This window comes from Athene cunicularia (genome assembly GCF_003259725.1).
Source record: "Athene cunicularia isolate RWA chromosome 6 unlocalized genomic scaffold, athCun1 chr6_part1, whole genome shotgun sequence".
Taxonomy (NCBI): Eukaryota; Metazoa; Chordata; class Aves; order Strigiformes; family Strigidae; genus Athene; species Athene cunicularia.
In genome coordinates this window covers 13,014,997-13,035,096 of record NW_020799105.1, presented here as the reverse complement: position 1 = coordinate 13,035,096, position 20,100 = coordinate 13,014,997, and the positions used below count along the sequence as shown (strand labels likewise).

The window sequence follows — 20,100 nt, the reverse complement described above, 5'->3', positions numbered from 1 at the left end:
TCTCTCTTGTCCTGTAACACACAGAAATCAGCTATCCCTGCCTTAAAGCACATGCTCATGAGCCTTTGAAATCAATAGTAGCTTTACCAGGGATCAGAGCAGGCCCAGAGGAAATCTCTACCAGAGATTGTCTTAATGACACAAAAAGGTAAGACACTAAAAAACCATGTCTGGAACTGGAGAATGATGCCTGTGGTTTGAGATGGTGTCTTGGTCTTCAGATGAGCTTCCTGACTCGGAGGTCAGCCAGCTTTGGCTTGATTGTTGTTCAATGGCTTGCTTCTGTGCCTGTTGTCATCTGCTGAAAATCCAGCTTAAAACTAGTCAGAGGTTTCGCTTGGAGGACTCCAGGAGAGCACTTCCATTCAGAAAAAGAGAACAGTGCTCTGTTTTGCAAAGCACAGGGGATTTTGTTTCTGAATAGTGCTCTCAAACCCTAGCTGGTAAGTTCCAGCCTCTGACAAGCACAGACACCTAGTTATGTTTGCCGCCATGTTATTTGTTTGTTTAATTTCCAATTAATTGGTGCCTTCCAAATACCACAACTGCTCTGAGGAGCACTGTCCCTGCCAATCTGACTGCTGAATTTCACCTCCTGTAATGTGGAACCCGTGTACCTGACAGCTGATTTAATCGAGGTCTTCCACAGGAGAGAATTTTTCCTCATTTGTGGTAGATATCGAGGATTTGGTTTTGATTAAATATTTGAACAGAAGGATTTTCTGGCCTCTGATGCCAAGGTAGATATGTTTTCACTCTGCATGCAATCAGCAGAGGGATCTAGGGACCAGCTTTATTTCTTTCATTAGCGTGTGCTCATTTTGTGACCTTGTGAGGACACCTTCACATCCTTACCCCTCAATTTCTATTTGCAATCTTCCTGTAAGAGTATGTGCTGTAGAACCGTGTTATTGCATGACCTACCTCCCAGTAATAATAACTTTGATCTACATGGTGTGAGTGCAAATATTATTTTATTCATAGCTCCAGTTCTCAGCCAGGTTAAGGGTGGAGTCTCCAAAGCAGTGTTATTGCCAGTCCTGCCAGAGGATGTGGCTAGGGTCTTACTGTGCTTTCCCAGTGTAGTTTGGCAAGGGTGTGGTGCAAATCCATCTCCCTCCAGTGACCTTGCTGCAGGGTCTTTGACCCCAGTGGATGTAGCTCAAAGGCAGCCTGTGGGTGAGGCTGGCGCTGGCCCAGTGTCTGTGAGGTAGTGACTGAGGCTTAGTGTCACAACAGCACATACATTCATGACAAGTCTCATAAAAGCTTATAGGACAGTGCAAATGTTTTAATAGGCTCAATTCGTTAAGGCTGCTGCTTTAAAAGATTGAGGTGGGACCATATGGTCCTTTCCTGGGTGTCCATACCACCGAGTATCAATAGCAAGTCTCCTATTGACTTCAAGAGACCCCAGTGAGCAATGTATTTTGGAAAGAGCAGGGGAAGAATTTAGTTAGGGTAGCTACAGGGGCATGGTTTTGCCCTTCAAGAAGAACATTTTTCATCATTAAGGTGACACAGAGGTGTTTGAGAGGTTATTACCTTTTTCCACTCTGGGGTCAGGAGCTTGAGTAGCTCAGATGATACAAGCATGTTCACCAGCAAATATGTAATACAAGCAGGGGCTGCTGTTCCCAAATGTGTTGGACCAATGTACAGGGATCCATGTCATTCCCACGCTGGCCAGGAAATGAAAGGCACTCTTGAACACAATTCTGCAAGACTGTGGACCACTAGTGATCTGAAGATCACAGGTTAGGAGCCACTAACTACGTAGGTGAAAACAGGACACTGGTGTCTGCTGATACAGGAGGAAAACCAAGTGTTTCAGCAATGAGACTTAGTGGTTGATGGTCTGTAATCAGTTTGGTATAGCATCTAGATAGTTTGATCATTATTTAAGCTTTGCTGTTTCTGCATATTAAATGACTTGGTCCTGGAAATTGATCTTTTTGGAAGATGTTCAACAAAATGCATGGTGCAGTGGACGTCTAAGTGTGCAGATTCTTATCTTGGGGGACAAGTATGCATAGGCAAGGGTGCTGCTTTGGATCTGCATAGGCTTTCCTGTTTTCTGTGCCTTTTGCTCCCAGCATAGCAAAACCTGTATGCAAAGAGAGGGACATTCCTACATCCTCTGTGTGAGGAAGCTGTGCAGTTTCCTAAGGCAGTGTTTCTCGGATGTTTTGAAATCGTGACCCTTTTTGACTCCTTGTCTCTCTACATCTCGGAATTGTCATCAGGTCAGTTCCTCTGGGTGAGGGTGTGCTAGTTGCTGGTGTTGCTGGCTGCAGGTTAAATAGCATTCTCCCCCTCCCCTCAGACAAACTGACTCTTTTCTGCAATTAGAAGCAGTTGGCTGTTTGCAGGCTAACGTAGCACTTGCAACCAGTAATTACAAATGAGTTCACTTTCCACCTTGGGGAAGCTGAGCTGCGTGGTTCGAGGAGGGACGGGTTTCACTGCACAAATTGAAGACTTTAATCACTGAATCAACACTCCCCAACATTTTGCAACTGCTCACAGATGGGGAAGTTCAGTTTTAAGGACTCTGGGGACCTGTGCTTACAGTGAGATCCTCTTGCATGGCATAAGATGCTTTACTTTGCTGTACTCTGGTAGTAAAGCTGCTTTAAGCAAGGGAATGGATCTCTTCATGTTTGCTGTTACATACAGACCAATGCAGAAAGAGCTGCCCCCCAGTAAGAAAATTAAAAGGATGAATTTGTAGAAGTTTTTCCTGCCCTATCAAGACCAAACACTGAATAATTTTCCTTCATCATGATTCCTGCCTTGCTTTAGAGAGGTGGGAGATTTGAAGCTGGGGCAGCTGAAGAGGAGATTACAGGAGCAATGGGTTGTTTGGGTGATAGCAGCAGGACATAGAGCAACATGAAGTAGCTCTTGGCTTATGCAAAACACTGTACAAACAGTAACAGAGCTGTTAGTTTGAGATTCGCACCCTGTGGCCCCCATCTGTCACTCCTGAATTTCAGCATTGGTGCTCATGGCTTTTCTTCTTTGTCCAGCTGTGCCTGGTGCTTGAATTCCCAAAGTCTGTGCTAGAAAAGTTGTTCTAAGAGCTGATGCTGTTTTCCCTGGAGAATTGTAGTTGCCCCTACAGACAGTGGAAAGCAGCTGGGTTCAGAGGTAGGAACCCTTTGCTGGTGGGGAAGCCAGCCTCGCCTCTTGCCTGTCTTCAGTTTCCCCTTGTAATTATTCACATAAGGGCATATTCTGCTTATCACTTCTAATGGACGAAGATTTCTCTTCCTAGTGATATTCTTTTATACAAGCCATGTTATTTCCCATACTTTATTGCTTCTTGGTGGTTTTTTTAACATCGCAGCTTATGCACATCAAAAACAGGATCCAAGTGCAGAAGGACACCCTCCCCTCCATAACCCATATCTCAAGGCAGTATTGTTAGTGCTTGTATTGGCTTTCCTGGCTGTCCCATCTGTCTCCATCACCTCTTGTCACCTTCCATAGTAATTCCTGCTGATTAGCAAAGGCATTTATCAACTGAGTCTCTTTGGCAGCCAAGTTCAGCCAACAGTTCTGACTTTGTCATGAGTTTCTACTTATTAAAAACGTCCTTCCCCCTCCCACCAGTGGAAACACTATGAATCATTTCCCTCCCCTTTATTTGTCAGAAGCAAATGCCATCAGCGTTAGGACCCTGGCACTGACTTTCTGACTCCAGGAAATCATGGACAAAACAATCCATGGAAACCGGGATACCCATGTAAAAGTAAGATATTCTTTTCTAAGGAACACACCCCTTTTTTGGCTGCTCTCAGATTGCCATCTGGTTGACAAGCACACATACTTCCATGAGAAATATAAAATTATTCTTCTATCCCATGTGTTGTGCTGTTGAATAACCTGTTTTACATTGCAAGGTGTTAGTGTGTATTCAAGTTGATCCATTTGGGAGTTACATTATGTGACAGGTGCCTGAGAGTTTTGGGCAGGACCCAGAGGTGGATGTCACAGCTTAAATAGGTTGAAAGGAGTTTGTGTCATACCTGATTGTACATCTGTGCTTCTTTGGTGTATAAAAATAATAACAGCTATGTGTAAGAAGTAGAAGCCTTCATAAAAATACTTGAGTAGCCAGATGGTTTTAGTTACACTGGAAGAAGCCGCTTACCCCAAAAGGAGAACCTGTTAACTTCATGAGAGCTACGTTCTTTACACTTTTTTACTGATGCAATCTCAATGTAACTGCAAAAAGAGTCTGACCTCTTCTCATAAGCAGACTCTGTCTCTGAGAGTTGATCTTAGGTTGAACACATTGCTTGGCAATATATATATACAGACGTGGTACGTCCCAGGTTCTCAAGTAGAGAGGAGAGAATCAACAGCACAATAACAAGAACATGAAGAGGCAGAAACAGGAGCCTTTCCCTGCTCTTAGGAGACAGCTGACTGACAGAGCCTCCACAGCTGGTGCTTCTGTAGTCAGAGGCAGCACATGTCTCTTTTAAACATAGATCAGACGAGACATTGGAGTATTTTTAATGCGCCCATTAATCTTCAGGCTGTCCACTGTTGAATATTTATCCTATGACTTGCTTCATGTACTGCCCCCTGAAGTGTGGTGACAGTACTTGAGTAGATTAAATGTGAATATGCATTTGACCGTTGTCCCTTTGAGTGTGGGTTTGGGCTCTTCCTAACCTCTGACAGACGATCCTTGCATGAAACAACTGGTGACCTTAGACCAACCTGTTGCCCAGATGTCCCTTGAAAGGAGATTCAAGCTCAGCAATCAGAGAATAAGAGCAAGAGGTGGATCTCTTCTCTGGTAGATTTGTAAAGGACCTAAACAGCAATTTCCCTGCCTCACTGTTGCCCCTGCCACAGCTCCCACTCACTGCCTGGCTCTAAAGAGCAGCAAAGCTGGCAGCTCGGGACTGAGCCGCTGTGGTAGTCATGCAGACATCTCCAGGCTTAGATTTGCAGCACATCTCCTTGACAGTGAAAGGTGTGATTAGGAGTTTTGTTTCAGAGCTTAGAGTTTACAAACCATTGGTCCATGGTAGTAGGTCCTGTGGCAGCTGCCATCTGCTGTGATTGAAGGGGCTGTACAGCTTATGACCCTCTCCCTTGAAGAGGAAAGACTGGATTCTCCTGCTTGGCATCCCCTCAGGGACTTCCAGTGCTTCTCTGCCTAGTGATGCCCAGTGCTGTCCTGCCTTCAGACTGTGCTCCACAGTGTGACCAAGATCAGCAGGAGCTGGGCTTCTTCCCTGCATGAACCACATCCTTGACTATTACAAAGCATTAGGCTGTAGAGCCTTCTGGCATGTTCAGCACAGACCTGTAGACTAATGGAAGGACCAGAGAGTGGGGTGCTTTTTAGCTTGTTTGTTCTTGGGGTCCATGACACTTGTTAAAATCTGTGCTACTCTCAAGTATGAGGTTATGCAGGAATAGTGTGATATTCAGAGGATACCTTTAAGCTTGCAGAATCAGCAGCTGCCAGATAGACAGTCTCCTGCATAGCTTTATTATTCCCACTTTGTGCACCCGCTGTGTATACAGGAGGAAACTGAGGTCTTGTGGGAGAAGAGGTGTGTGGTCGTGGAATTAAAGACTACATTTATGTATATACAGAGAGATGAAGGGATGACTTAAGATGCCCCTACAATGCTAAACCTGATATTTTGCCTCTTACCCACATTAATTTCCTAGGAATAATATTTTCTTTAAAGAAAAAAGGATAAAAATAAATATTGTTATCCTGCACTAGCAGCAGGGCTGGAGCCCTGTGTCTTCCCCATGTCTTTCTTTCCCAGTGCTGCAGTCGTCGGAGTCCTTCTTAACATGCCAGGCCTCCCTTGGCCCAGTCTAAGCCTGGCATATCAGTGAATGAAATATTTGCATGAGGCAGTGCCATCCCGTGTAGCCTATAGCTTCCCCTCTGAGTCTGAGACAGACTTCCCGTTTACTTCCTAGCTGGGCTACAGCATGGTTAAAAAGCTGCTCGTCCTTCTGTGAAATGGGGGTGTAGTGCCTGAGGAAGCTTAAACGAGCTGCAGTAAAATTCAGGAGAGAGGAAGCAGCACTGTATGTACTCACACAGAAGTATATCCCTTCCTTAGAGATGTGGAAACTACCCGGAGGAAAAGCCAAGGGGCATATAAACCACTACTCCTGCCTGAGCTGTTCTACATTTACTGGCCACCCCGGGACTTCCCCACTTCACATTAGCACTGCGTGAAATGCTCCTTTCCACTGGTGTTCTGAGGGCTCCTCGCTGGCTCTTACGTCTCCCTGCTGCTTGGCTGTCTGCCTGCTCTTCATTTCTTTATGGTGACCAAACCTACCTCGTTAGGCGAAGCTTTCCATTAAGGGGGTCTGTGTCCAGTGTGCACACTTGAAGAGCGTAAAGAGTTACATCATATGTCTCTTGGGTTACCTTCCTTTTCCAGTCCCATGGGACCTGTCCTGCTTTTGGAGGAAGATCAGTAGAAATGGGGGAATTGGAGAAAGTAGTAGTAACTCATAGTGGATCTGCAGTGGTTCCTGCTGGTCAGTTGTGGCAGCTTTGGCTCAGCTTCTGTCAGCACAGTCTGTCTTCCCAGAAAATGGGAGGAGCTAAGCATTTTGGAAGTTGTCTCTTCTTAGAGGTGTTTCAGTACCTCTGGCAATGAGAATTCTCTGCCTGAGGACCCCCAGGATTTGTGACGAGGTCCCTCCTTCCTGCCATCAGAACTGGATGTGCTTGCGGAGTGTCCTTGGTTTTTTTCTTGCTTTTTCCTTTGTTGACTGCTACTCCATGGTGCTCTAAACTACTCAACCTTCTCCAGATCTCAGTTTTGAATACCATACTGGACTGGGCAGCTACAGATATTCCCCACAGCCCTGTCAGGCCTTTTCCAGTTTCCAATAGCAGAGTGAAAATCTTCCTTTTTCTGAAGGGATAAAAATGGAAGCACCTTCTGGGCTTTGCTTCGTCCTAACGCCACAGTCATCCTGATATTTTCCATCTCCATTTAAGGACTGAATTAAAACTCATCCTGGGGTCTTTTTTGTACTCTGTGTTTAATATAACGTTCTTTATTATATTTATCTTGTTTCTTATGTTTGAGTCTTTCATTTATTATGTTACTTTGAAGACTGGGCCTCCCTGTAAACTGTCTTTTTAGGAAAGCTGAATTGCATTTACAGGAGATCTTTAATGTGTTTAAGTCTCTGGTTTCTTTATGTTTTTATATGGTCACCAGTTCGACTTTCGACTCGTGGCTTGAACTGAAAACAGGAAAGCCAGAAAGTGAGAATGTTTCCAAAATGTTGCTTTCTCTTCTCAGTATATTTATAAAACTTGCAGAGAAATACCAAGATCTCCCAACACCGGCATTTCTGGAGCACTGAGAAAGGAACTAGTCTTCTCTACATCTAACCCCTTGCCCTCCAAAAAGTGATTTACTGCAGTCAAGCAGTACAAGTACAATGTGATCCTGGAGGCTATTACAAATAATAACAAATATTTTGGAAGTGCAGGTATTTCTACCCATTACCAGACAGAGAAGCAGGAAAGCAGCAAGGTTTTGGTGTGTCCAGAGCTGTTTGGTGCAGGGAGATGGAAGTGCCACCTTCCTTCTTCAGCAGCCTTTGGCTAAATCGCTCAAGTTCAGATGAACATCTCAGACACCTATTGAAGATTTCCTTTGTGCTCTGTGACTGCATGCCATCACGTCCTACAGGGATGGCTCAGCACCAGCTTTGTAATGAGATAACCACAGGGAACCCAGAGAGATAAATTTATGGCACTAGGAAATTACTTTACCTCACGGGACAAACTGTTTTGCTGCCAGAATTGGAGATGGAGGTAAACCACTTTCTCCTGTCTGAAACAAAAGGCCTTAACACCTTCCAGATTAGCAGCTATGGAGAAAAAGGCAACCAAAAGGGGCAGAGTCTGGGAGGGTTTAAAGCCTCTGCTACTGGACTGTTAAAGGCTGCCGTTTCATTAACTTCTCAGCTTGTGTAATCATGACAGAATCAAAGGCACATATTCAGATTTTGGATCTGATTTCATTTCCTATTCCATTTTCTTATCCCATGATCTATGGATGAGTATCTCATTTGCCTGTTGGCAGAAGAAGTTTGGAGCAGGGGGTGGTATATATGTCAGTGGTTTTTTTATGTAGACATTTCATGCACTAAATAATGCTGGCAGATACTGTTTTCTTCCACCACAAGGAGAACGTATAATTTATTCTTGTCTCATTTCATTAAAAGAAATACAGCACAAAAGAAAAAGGGAAGAAAACCACCAAAAAAGGATATGAAGATATAATCCCTTCTAGCCAAAAAAATACCAACTCTATGACATCCTTGTGTGTGGGGAAACTCAGCTCCTAGATTATTTTGATAAACTTTGTTACAATCAGTTTCACACAAAACCCAGTCGTTTATTTAATCTTAACTGCTTGCAGAAATGTCATCCAGTAAGGACACTGAGGTTATTTTTTTTTTTACTTTCAAAAAAAGAGAGTTTGTTTACTTTTCTTCTATTATTTGGTTTCCCTCTGTAGATTTACAAGGGCTCTTGTCACCAGTCCTTCTATTTGCCTGAGAGCTGACTGTGTGGTTTGTCTGCCTGCAAGGGCAGAAGCATCCGCAGTGGGAGGCAGCTGAGTGGGGAGGCGTGGGGTGCAGATGGAGCCTGCATCCCACCCAGCGATGCTTGCTGCACTGCCAGCATGGATGTGCCAAAGTGGCCCCGAAGTAGAAGGGAGTCATAAGATGGTGTTGGTCCATTCCAGGATGATGCCATCACTAAAAAGGAACCAAAAATTTTTTGCATTAAGTACAGGATGAAATTAGAAGAACTCCCTCTGCCCCATGAGTCACTGTGGTCCCCTTTCAGTGGCTCATACAAGCGGGACTTTGGTGGCAGTCACCGAGGTTTCACAGAGCTGCTGTGCCTGTGGTAGTTATTGGCTGTGTGCTGCATCTCCTGTGCAAACTTAAGACCAGCAGCATCCAGCTGCGTGAAGTGCCATGCATGCTTCTGTCATAGGTATTGCCCCGCGTCCCTCTGCTGCCTGCCCCACAGCATGTTTCTGTGCAGTTTGCTGCAAGGGCAGGAGCAGATCTGCTGCTCACACCTCCTCCGGGTGTTCCATCCTGCCTGTCTTGTAGCAATGTGGGGTCACAGTCAAACAAAGCTGCTGCTGTGCAAATCTCTCCTCTACTGGGACTCCTCTGATGGGGGCATAATGGGGTTGCAGAGCTCAGCCACCACCGCTGCTGACAGCTGTAGTTGGAGCCGGGGATGAAACCCCATCTGCTGAGCTTTCTGCTCGGTGCTGTTGTGCTACCCTGCATGGCAGACGATGCCCCTAACCCTCCCCTTTCATCTGTTCCCTCCTCAGGCAAGATCCTGTTCCGGAGGAGCCATGTCCGAGACGTAGCTGTGAAGAGGCTGAAGCCCATCGACGAGTATTGCAGGGTAAGAGCTCTGGGGAAGGTGTCTAGCAGTCCTGCTGCATGGGGGCTCACAGCCCCGCAGCGCTGGGCTTTCCCTGACGGTTACTACTGAGAGCTTCATCTGTGTTGTGTCCGTTATAAGGAAGGATGGTCCTTACCAAACACCACCAAGACTAACAGGGCAGGTGAAAACAGTCCTCTGTTTGCTCCCAGGGTCCTCTCAGCATTTTACTCTGCAAACTTTATGCAACCAGGTTGGTGCCTTCTTTACTCAGTAAAGGCCATAAGCCTCATCTGCCCAAAATTTGGATTTTATTTCTACTTCAGCCTCGACGAATGAAGGAGTTGAACAAGCAGAGAGGGCATGACTAAGATGGTGTTTTTTTCTGTTCCCTGCCCATCTGTCCCCCAGTGCTGCACGAGGGGTGGGCCAGTGTCCTCCAGGAGTGCTTTGCCTTGATGAGTGAAAGACTGGAAATGTATTGCAGGACAGAAAAGCATGGCTGAGTTGAGAAGAAGGTTAAGTCACCTAATCTTTCCTTTCTAGCTTAGAGTTTATGATTTTATGATAATTAATCCTCTGACAGTGGATTATATGTCGTTTCTAAGCAAGGCAGATACCCAGTTTTGTAGAGGTATCAAGCGCGTCAGTCAGTACATAATTTAAACCCCAGACTTCCTCTCTTATTTCCTGTGGGGTTTTCTTTCCGTTTTTAGAAAGCCAGAGGAGCAGGTGGAGGGGAAAAAAATACATTCCCAAGAACTTCTCCAGTCAGACATTTGCTCATCCAAAATTGGGAGCAGATCACCAAAGTGCCTGCGGCGTGCTGCAGGGGGGGGCAGTGAAACCCATGCCATCTGCACCCCCCGGGTGAGGAAACTGCAATTAAAGTCTTATCTCATGAGATCAGTCTTTCTTGTGTGACAAATAGTGCACTGTCTTCCTGCCAGTGGCCAAAGATCTTTAAAATATGTAGGCTCTTACTGCATCCCCAGCCGCCCTCCTTCAGACAGGAACTGCTTGCGACAGGAGCAGTGAGGGCTGATGTCAGGGTTCACCCAGCAGATGCGTGGTGGGAAAAGTGGTGACTTATGCTGGGGGCAGCTGCTTCTCTGGGACCCTTTTGTCTGCACCCCAGACAGACCCGACCTGACCTGGCTGGGCTTGCTGGCGCCCTGCCGGTCACAGCCAAGGGATATGTTGTGGTGTCAGCCGCTGGCATGTTCGTTGACACCATGGCACTGTGATTGTCACCCTCCTCGCTTCCTATTTTCTCTCCTGGAGAAATCTGGCTCAGTTCACAGAATCATAGCATGGTTTCACTCTGGTTCAGATGATACGGGGCAGATGCCTAGCTTGGAGACATGCCTAAAGCCAAGCTGTTTACTTAACCTATTTATTAATAGGTGCTGCTTTTATGAGCACAGACCCAGCCATGGTGTGTTACCCCAGTTTCTCCCAGGCCAGTGTTTCCCACCTCCAGCAGCAGCCACAGTGGGCCCAGCAACGTGCATGACAAACCTATAGTGACTTCTCCAGAATATTATCCCAGTTTCCAGTGATCTCTGGCTCATAAGTTTCTTGTGCCTTATGTAGTGTCTTTATTTCATTTGCAGTTTACAGTATTTTGTCTTTAATTTGCCTCTGCACATCACAGTAGATGTTTAAATCTGGATAGCACTGGAAAGCAAGGCTCATAGTCACTGAAAAGCTTGAGCAGTCATTGCATCTCATGTCTCTGTGAGTGCCTCAAGAGAGCTACATCCTCCTTGGTGTCTTTCTGCATGGGTTGTCAGGTCTTTAAGAAAAGAAGGCCCTGGCTAACTCATCCACCCCCCTTGGGATGTAGCTTTCTTGCCACCTTTGCTGAAGGTCACCTTCAACTTACAAGGTTTCTGGGAACATGACCTTCAAAACCTTACTGTAATCTTTCCATCCCTATATGAAGTTAACCACAAATGACAAAAAGCTGTGAACTGGGAACAGAAAATTAGGTGGTTAATCTAAACCAGAGTGGCCACAGGGTCTCTCTCCATTTAGCTGTAACTACAGAGAGAACCTGAGTGACTCGCTTAGCTCTGATGCTAACTTCTGGAATGCTGAAGTGAAATGCAATGAATCCCTTCTTGGTGTAAGTAGGGAAAATGTTAGGGGTTTGGGGTTTTTTTTTAATGAAATAATATTACTCACTACTCTTTCCTACTGTGTAGCAGCTACTGGTGCATATGCGTGACTTGAGAGCAGGATCATGCCCACCTCTTTGGAAGTGTTAGCTGTTGTCTGCATTTCTTCTGTGCAGTGGATGTTTTGACTCTTTAGAGAATTGTCTAGAACTGTAGAGCAAGAACATAATTTTGACAAGTTCAGTCCTGCTTCTATAAAAGTGTGTAAAGCTTATGGCCCATGCCAGTCCTAAAATGGGTAGGCAGACAACATGCTTAATTTTGAAAAATTTAGAGAATTATGCTGGAATGATGTGGGTGAAATTGATGGAGAAAATCGGACTTGGGATAATAAAATGAATAAATGAGACAATAAACCTTTGTCTACTGGAATCTGTGAGGAAGCAGAGGAGGGAGGCAGGTTCAGATACAAAATTTGTGGTAATTTTTTTGCCAGATGAGGATTCTCCATCCATTTCACTTGCCCTGGAAAAACAAAGCACAGATGGGCCCTGACAAATGGGTGGTGCAAATGTTCGACCATTTGGTTTTGGTTTTGCAGACTGTCTCAGACAGAGCATGGTGATTTGCATGACTGAGAAGCAGGTCTGACTTCTGCTGTTTGGATGTGTTGTGGTTCCTGCACTGGGCACAGGAGCAGTGACAGGCAGAGGCTGGCTGAGAGTTTGTGGGGATATTTGGCCATAAGGAGAGGTCTGCAAAATGTTCTGCATCAGGGGCATGAGCCCTCTGGACCCTACAGCATGGGCCTCCTGACCCCTCATGCCTGGGTGATTGTTCATTGCGTTGTACCAACTTAGAGAAATGCCATCACAGAGGTAATTAGGCCAGTGTTTTCACTAAGGCCACAAGGAACTTGAAAGTTGCAATGAAAACCAGAGGACTGGGACACACAGGGAAGATTTCCAGGACTTTTCTCATCTGCAAGCATGAAAGTGCAGAGTCTGGATGTCCCTGCTGGTAACTTGAGTGAGTTACCAAACCAACTGCTTTTGCCAGTAAATATATGCTGCCCACTGGAATTAGTATCTCTGGATAATTTCCCTCTTAACTATAGGCTTGGAATTAGTTTAGTGTGATTTAAGGTCTTCTGGGCTCATTGGGCCTGGTTTTATTAATTTATTTATGAGTTTTTGCCAATGTGAAAGAAAGAATGACTTCATAGCTTTGCCTTGCCAGGGGCATTTTATTTATTAAGCTTTTCATCTCCCAAACACACCTCTGGTGTGTGCTTGTCCAGTATGTACCATCCTGTATTCAAGAAGGACCTTTCGGGTTGGTGGTTCACAAAACCACCACTCTCTCCCTATGCAGCCCTCTGGGGAGACTCAGGACAGCATTTGCAGACTTGCACCTTTGTGCATGTTGGTCTTAATTGAGGGGAGCATGTTTGTGCAGGGAAGCTGTTAAGATGTGAAGTCCTGAATTTGTCACATCCCTTTATGCTGTCCCAACTGGCGGCTGATTTAAGTAGAGGGTTACGGGCTTTTCTGTAGTGAGGCTTGAGTATACAAATGCATGCCACCTAAATAAGAATTAGATGAGCAAGTCACATCAGTGCCAGGAAATGTTGGTCATTCTTTTAGCAATGTCTACAGTATTGAGAGATCACACTTCAAAAACATAATTACCTCCCTTTTGGGCTTCTCAGCCCTGCCTCTCTTTCACGGTTTAATCCTTGAACCTGTCAAGACAGATACACAGATGATTCTGTCTCTATCAATTTACAACTAAACTAGTGCTGATTGAAGATGGAGTAATAGTTAGTCCTGGTCAAGAATTAAAGAGTTTAAGTTTTTTAATGAAAAACTTTCAAACTTTATCTGTCATTTTTTAATCTACATTTCAGAATCCTGATATGTTTAGACCAGCTACAGTAATGAGAGTTAATTATTTGCAGTGCCCCTCAGCACCTGGAGTAGAGCCTCTCTTTCCATTGACTTATGGTACTTCCATGCCAGAGGACCAGAACTACGTACCAGTTATTTCCAAAACTCCACACCCTCTTTTTCTCCTTCCCTCAGTGATTTGTTTATTCCTACATCTCCTCACTTCTCCAGTCTGAGTCACTACCATGTACTCTTCATCCATGTCTCTGACACTCAGTGTTTGCAGTCAGACCTCCACACTTCAGTGCTTTGCCTGGACTTACTTGAGGCTCTCAAAATGGAAAGTGCTTTCACGTAAGTGAAACAATTTATTTCTCTGCTCTGAGAAATGAACTATTTTAATTGCACCTTCCCCCTTGCTGGACTCATTGTCATTCCCAAATGTCTGGCACTAATGATTAAAGTTAAAGTGATAAAGTTGAGAACAGCATACTTAATACAAAAAGTCTGGGAGTCATAACCATGCAGTACTGTCAGCTGTCTGTGTATTTGTGTGCAGAGCTGGGTTTAACCCCACTGAGTGTTAGGGGTCCAAGAGCAGTATATCTGAACTCCCGCAGTGGGCTGCGGGGAGAGACAGTCAATGATTCACCCCACCCAGAGCTAGACGTAGGTGGTGGGGTAGAGTAGCCCTGAAGGTGCTGGTCTTTCTCTAGCAATTATACAAGTTGATAGACAAGTGTGACCAGTCTCCCATTTTATACATACAAAGTTCAGCAGGATGAATATCATTTTGTGTGTATATACACGCACGCCTACACGTGCGCTGTGTATCTCTACATATACATGTCTGTGCATCTGGTTTTTATAAATGTATCTGCATAAATGCAGCACACAGCACTCAGTGCATCCTTACAAGTACCTGCATGGTTTCATACCCACGTGCATGTATTTTGTGAAGCCTTTGAGCCTGTAGTCCCATGGAGCAGTCTACACTTCACGTAACCTTAAGCGATGAACCCCTGCCAGTGCCTGGTGCTCTCTGTGCTTCCAACGCCATGTGTGGCGTGCAGCAGCCTGCCTGTAGATGAGCTGGTGCTGTGTGAGTAGCTGGCTGTCCCCAGTGCCAAGGGCTGCTTGCTCACGTCCTGCCTGACGTTACAGCTTTTTTAATAGCCTTTCGAATCATCCACTCCGTGAGACTGTCTGAAACCTGTAATATAGAGAGACAGACATCCTTACAGGCTGAAATAACACATAAAAGCGCATCTTCTAAGGAGCATGTGAGGTCTGAGCAGTGCACGTCCCGCCTTTGCATGCCGAGCAAGGAAACACGCTGTTACTGATAATACTCAGTGGTTGTGCAAGGCTGAATTCTGCTCGCTGGCACTTTTTATCTGTCACCTTTCCTGTGCAAATGCCTTGCTGTTTCTGGATGCTTGCTGTTTGTAACTGTGTGCATTTACCTCTGCTTTGCACATCACAGGAAGAATGTCACTTCCTTGTCCTTTCCATCCTTTTACCATCTGTTTTCCTCTTTTTCTTTACCCTTCTTGCCTTGACCCTGCAGTCTTTCCTTCAGGCTGTTGCAACTCTGCCCTGGAACTGTCTTGCTGGAAATGCCAGAAACATGCATTTTCCCCTTGCAGTGACAGCCACGTCCCTCATCTCCTCAATGCACTTTTTGTTCACTCGCTGAAATCGCGTTGGATTTGGCTTGCTCCCAAGTGGATGTTGTGTGTTTGCTGAAGAGACATTTGTTTCCAGAACAGCGCTGCTGCTCCCTGCCACTGTCCAAAATCAATAGACCAACTCTGCCTGGTTTTACACCCTCATTTGCACTTTCTTACCCTTTCTTAATGTTTCTTACCACTTCTTAGGGTTTTGTTCCTTAACAAAAACAAGTAAAAATTGACTGTCTGCAGACTTTACACCTGAGATCCCCGAAAAACATGTGATGGCAAGTTACTACCTGGTGGATTTCATTCCACCTCTGTGCGCAGGGCTGAAAATTGCAGCACTTTGGGCAGTGATTCAGAAGCAGGAGAGCCAGCCCTGCCCTAGGGTGGGAAGGTGGATGGCTGGGTGTAGAAACGGCTTTGATTTTTATCCATTGCCTACAAAAGCCTAGAGTCATGGAGGTGCTTTTCAGTTATCCCTCTTCGGCCTGGCAGGACCTCAGTGTTCTGGAGATTTCCAGGCAGTAGACCACTAATTCAGGGAGTTCAGATTTCCTAAAGCTTCCCTTGATTTAGAAACACAAATCTCCATGGCAGCTTGGTAGGAAAACCCACTCTCTGTGCTTTATCTCAGTATTGACATCTGTAGCCTGGTTCTTGGGAAGGGTGAACACCTCCGACCTGTAGGGAAGTGGTGACTCTTTGAGAAGGTGTCTGATGTCCAGGACCCCCTGCGATAGGTATAACTTGGGTATTTGTGTTTCTCTAGTAAATGATATGTGTCATTTGCAATGCTTGCTCATGCCCCACTGACTGCTCAAGATCAAGCCCTTTGAGATTTCAAAGCACATTGTAGATATTAAATATCTAAGCCTCATAACCTTTCTGTGGATTGGGTGTTATTGCTCAGCATTGTAAAGGGGTAGCTGAAGATATATCCCTGCTGAATTTGGTGCAAAGAGGTTAAGTAACCTGCCCAAACTGAGAAGGGCATTAGTAATAGAGCCATCACTAAATCTCAGCCCCATCCACTGTTGGTTAGATGGCATTACTTCTCTATGTAAGTCTGCCTCCTGCTTGAGATGCAGATGAATAGAATGTGCTTTAATGTTGTCTGTGTCCTTGCTAGCCTGTGCTGGCAGTGCTTTTCTCTTTCAACATGCTGTGATTGTTACTATTCCCGGGCAGTTCCTGACTGCCTAGTGTTAGTCCTGACTTGGCAGCTAGATGCACGTGCTTATGCACACTAGGAATAAGGACAGAGAACTTACACCTTTGAGTTAAGCTTTTAGGCAAGATTGAGTGGATAGCGGTGGGGACCAGAGCATCCTTCATTCAAATTAAAGCACTTGAGTTCTCCACCTGTTATGTTTCATCCTGTGATAGTGCAGTGGCCAGTAGTGCTCTACTATGTATGCCCTGGCACTTGGACCTGCCAGCCTGTTGCCCAGCTTCTGCATCTGATGCAGCTTCCTTACTGTGAGGTATCTTTTTCTGCCTTCTGAAATGGCCAAAGGCCTCATTCTTCACAGGCCTGCTAATATCGCATGGTTTTTCCATGTGTTTTTATAACATCCCTCCACCAGGGAAGGGAGAGCTGTAAATGTGGAAGCACTTGGCTTTGAATTTCAGGCCACCTCAAAACAAGACTCTGTCATCTAATAATGAAGACCTGCCATTTTAGAGCACAATTTTTTCATTTTTCAACTCTTTTCCTTCATATCCTGAAGCAGGAGTGTATTGGAAACAAACCTGGCCACTTCTAAAGCCTGGTTAAAAACAACTGTGAGGGTAACCAACTACCCTGTCCTGCCTTCATGCTTCATGCATGGGCCTTCTGGTGTGTCTGACCAAGATCAGTCAGATGTCTCATGGGTTAGTATAACCAGTTTGCCATAATGCACCTTCGTTTAGCTCTGGTGCAGTTTTTCATCTGTCTTTCAAGATTGTTTGTCCTACTTTCAATTAGCAGAAGAGCCAGACAATCTCATTTTGTCAAACAGGTTTACAGCACCTCTAAGAAGCTTGGTCTGTATTTACCTGTGGCCTATTTTCAATGTAATTTAGCACAGGAGGAGGTGAATTCCAGCCTCTTTTCCTCTCCTGCTGGTCATTTCTGGAGGCAGTCTCAGAGTCTCATGTCACTTAGAGCTGCTATCCTGTCGCTGTGGGCTCAGAACAGCTTTTTGGCCTCTTCCGCCACCATCAAGCTCTAGATTCTGAATAACGAATTTATAGCACATTTCTGCCTTGCATGCTTGTCTCATTGGTTTGAAGTTGCACTTTCCAGTACACTTCAACATAATGTGGTTGCTTCCCAGATGGTGCCTAACTATTGCTGAGTGCAACAAGTGCTGGGTACCTGCGCCTTGCAGAGTGCATGAACGTGGTTAGCCAGCATGTGCTGAGAAGCCTTCTTCATGCAGAAATAGCCTCTCTGCCTTTTTTTTTTCTTTTTTTTTTTCCAGACACTTAATCAGACTTTCTTTCCTGTTAATTTAGGAGCAAATTGTTGTTTGGTTTGGGTTGGGTTTTTTTTTAGCGAACTCTGCTTTTTCTGTTGACAGTGCTTAATGGAAAGCTTCATGGAGCACATTAATCTGTTGTATTAGTGGGTGTTGAGTCTGTAGATTTTCACTGCTTGAATTTGTGTGCATTGACATAAAGCCTGTAAGTCCTAACCACGTTGTTTGAGGTGCTATGCAAACACATGTCATGGAGACTGTCCCAGCCACAGAACACTTACCTACTCAGTGTTATGGTTTTGCACATGTGGACCAAATTCTGATCTTCTGCACATGGCAAAAAGATTACATTGGCTGACTCTTAAGAACCATTGCGTGTCTCAGTTCATTGCTTCCTAATTGACATTTGCAGTAAGATGTGCTATTTCCTTTCTTCTCAGGTAAGTAGCCAGGCATGATGCTTTCCTTTTGTGTTTCCTTCACCCTGCCAGGACTGTTTTCCCTCCTCTTGCTTGGTAGTTTAGATGTTTTGAACTTTTCTAAGTGATTCTTCCTCCCTGTTTTGTTTTGCAGGCACTGGTTCGGCTTCCTCCTCACATTTCACAGTGCGATGAAGTCTTCAGGTTCTTCGAGGCTCGCCCAGAAGACCTTAACCCTCCAAAAGAGTAAGTGCTCTGATGGATTTCCAGTGCTTCTCAGTTCATTTTGATTAGCTGGAAGGGAAAGTTAATTTGGTTTTATTACTGCTGTAGGTGTGGGAACGGATTTTGTAGCTTTCAAGCACTACCTAGAAAATGCCCAGCAATTACATACAATGATGTCGGTTGTGTGGAGAACAGGGGAGTCAAGCAACCCTCAGACACAATTTTCAGCCATCCTCCGCCCACCCTTGCATTGTTTCTTGCTGATAGTTCTAATGAGGGAGCCTCCCCTGGCTTGTGGGTTTTACCTGATAATTATCACCAGAGAGTCATTTAGTTTCCAAAAGCATTGGCTCAGCAGCAGGGGGAAATCCTGCCAGTAAGCACTTGGCGGTAAATTACCAGCTGCTTCTTTAAAAGTACTCCTGCCCAGAGATACTTAGTTATCTGAAGGGAGCAAGATTGTGGTCCAGATGCAAAATTGTCTCTGGAGAGTCTGTTCTTTCTAATCAGGAAGCCAAGAAAAGGCTGGGAAAAGAGTTCCCATTGAACATGAAACAGCATTGTAGCCTTTACCTTGGAGCAGACAGGCTGATTCATACTGATGCAGTCAGGGTTCAGAGGACTAATTTATCCAGGGAAAGTGTTGGCAGGAGGGTATTTACAAGCAACTGTGCTGCCTGGCCTGATATTTCCTTTTCTCCTTCATCCCGAACAGGATATATTTTATTGTGCTCCGCAATAAGATTTTGACTTGGTCCCATTGTGTTTTGTGCTGCTTTGTTGCATGATTTGAAACTCGATTATAGGTTCTGTTACCGTAATACTCTTTCTCCAACATTTGCACAGGCCATTGGGTAAGGAGAAATGGATGTAAGTCTTCTAGGCTTTTGGGCACTTCAGCACATGCAGACAGACCTGTGTTAGCAGAAACATTTGTATTGACTTCACCTGTCTGTTCCCATGATGGTGTAGAGGAGAGAAACTTTGCTGTTTGATTTCCCAAACTTCGTCTCTTGCACAGCCGTGTTTTTATACAAGGGCATGTATTAGCATTTGTACTAAATACACACTGCTAGCATAGCTGAGAGCAAAGTATTTTCTGTTTTTTTGAATGAGAAAAAGAGTAGTTTTTAAATCAAAGGTCTGAAAGAAGCTGCTTTTGTTTTTTTTTCTAGCCAGCCTTGTTTTATAAAAATGTCTAGGGTGAATAAATACAGTTGCATGTTCGTTGTTGAACACATATTGCAAACTTTTGAAACCTTTGAAATCATTGCAGCAGGATATGCCTACACTCAGACCTGCTGACCATCACATTTTCCATGTGGGGTCTGTGAGAAGGTTTGCAAACTTTGCTTGATCCCACAACACCCCTCTGACACAAGCAGACGTCCCCATGTGCCAAGGAGAAACAGACACTCAGAAGTGAGGTCTCCAGGGATCTCAAATGGACCTTGGGAGTCTGCTTTAAATGCTGTTTTACACTCCTGTCTGCTTTCTGTACTGATACAGACCCTATGGGATTAGGCCTGAGTGACTGGGCTTCAGCAAGGCAGGGAATGGGGACCAAGGTCCGCCCCTGGGCTGGCACTACCCATTACAGCCGCCTTTCTCTTTCGCCTCCTACAAGTTGTTGAGGGCCTTTTGCTCAGCTCCCTGCTTGACAACGTTGCAGCAATTTTCAAGTTATCCATTTGCTCCCCCCCCCCCAAACAAAAAAGACTAAATTTTTTCAGCCCAAGCCTTGCATCTTATTCCAACCTAGTAATAAGTGTGATTTATTTCTCTGGAAAATGTAGAGTAATAACCTGATTAAATCTCACTTCACTAATGTCTGCAAGACATTAAT

The 20,100-nt window shown here is 44.9% G+C and overlaps 1 protein-coding gene across 3 annotated transcripts in view; it reads left to right on the top strand.

Annotated features, from left to right (window-relative positions):
* SH3PXD2A (SH3 and PX domains 2A) overlaps positions 1-20,100 on the top strand; it is a 248,485-nt gene that overhangs the window by 80,981 nt on the left and 147,404 nt on the right. For all 3 annotated transcript variants that reach the window (XM_026851595.1, XM_026851596.1, XM_026851597.1), the window contains exons 4-5: positions 9,399-9,475; positions 18,184-18,275. In XM_026851595.1, the coding sequence (XP_026707396.1) occupies positions 9,399-9,475; positions 18,184-18,275 (169 nt within the window). The remainder of the gene's footprint in view (positions 1-9,398; positions 9,476-18,183; positions 18,276-20,100) is intronic.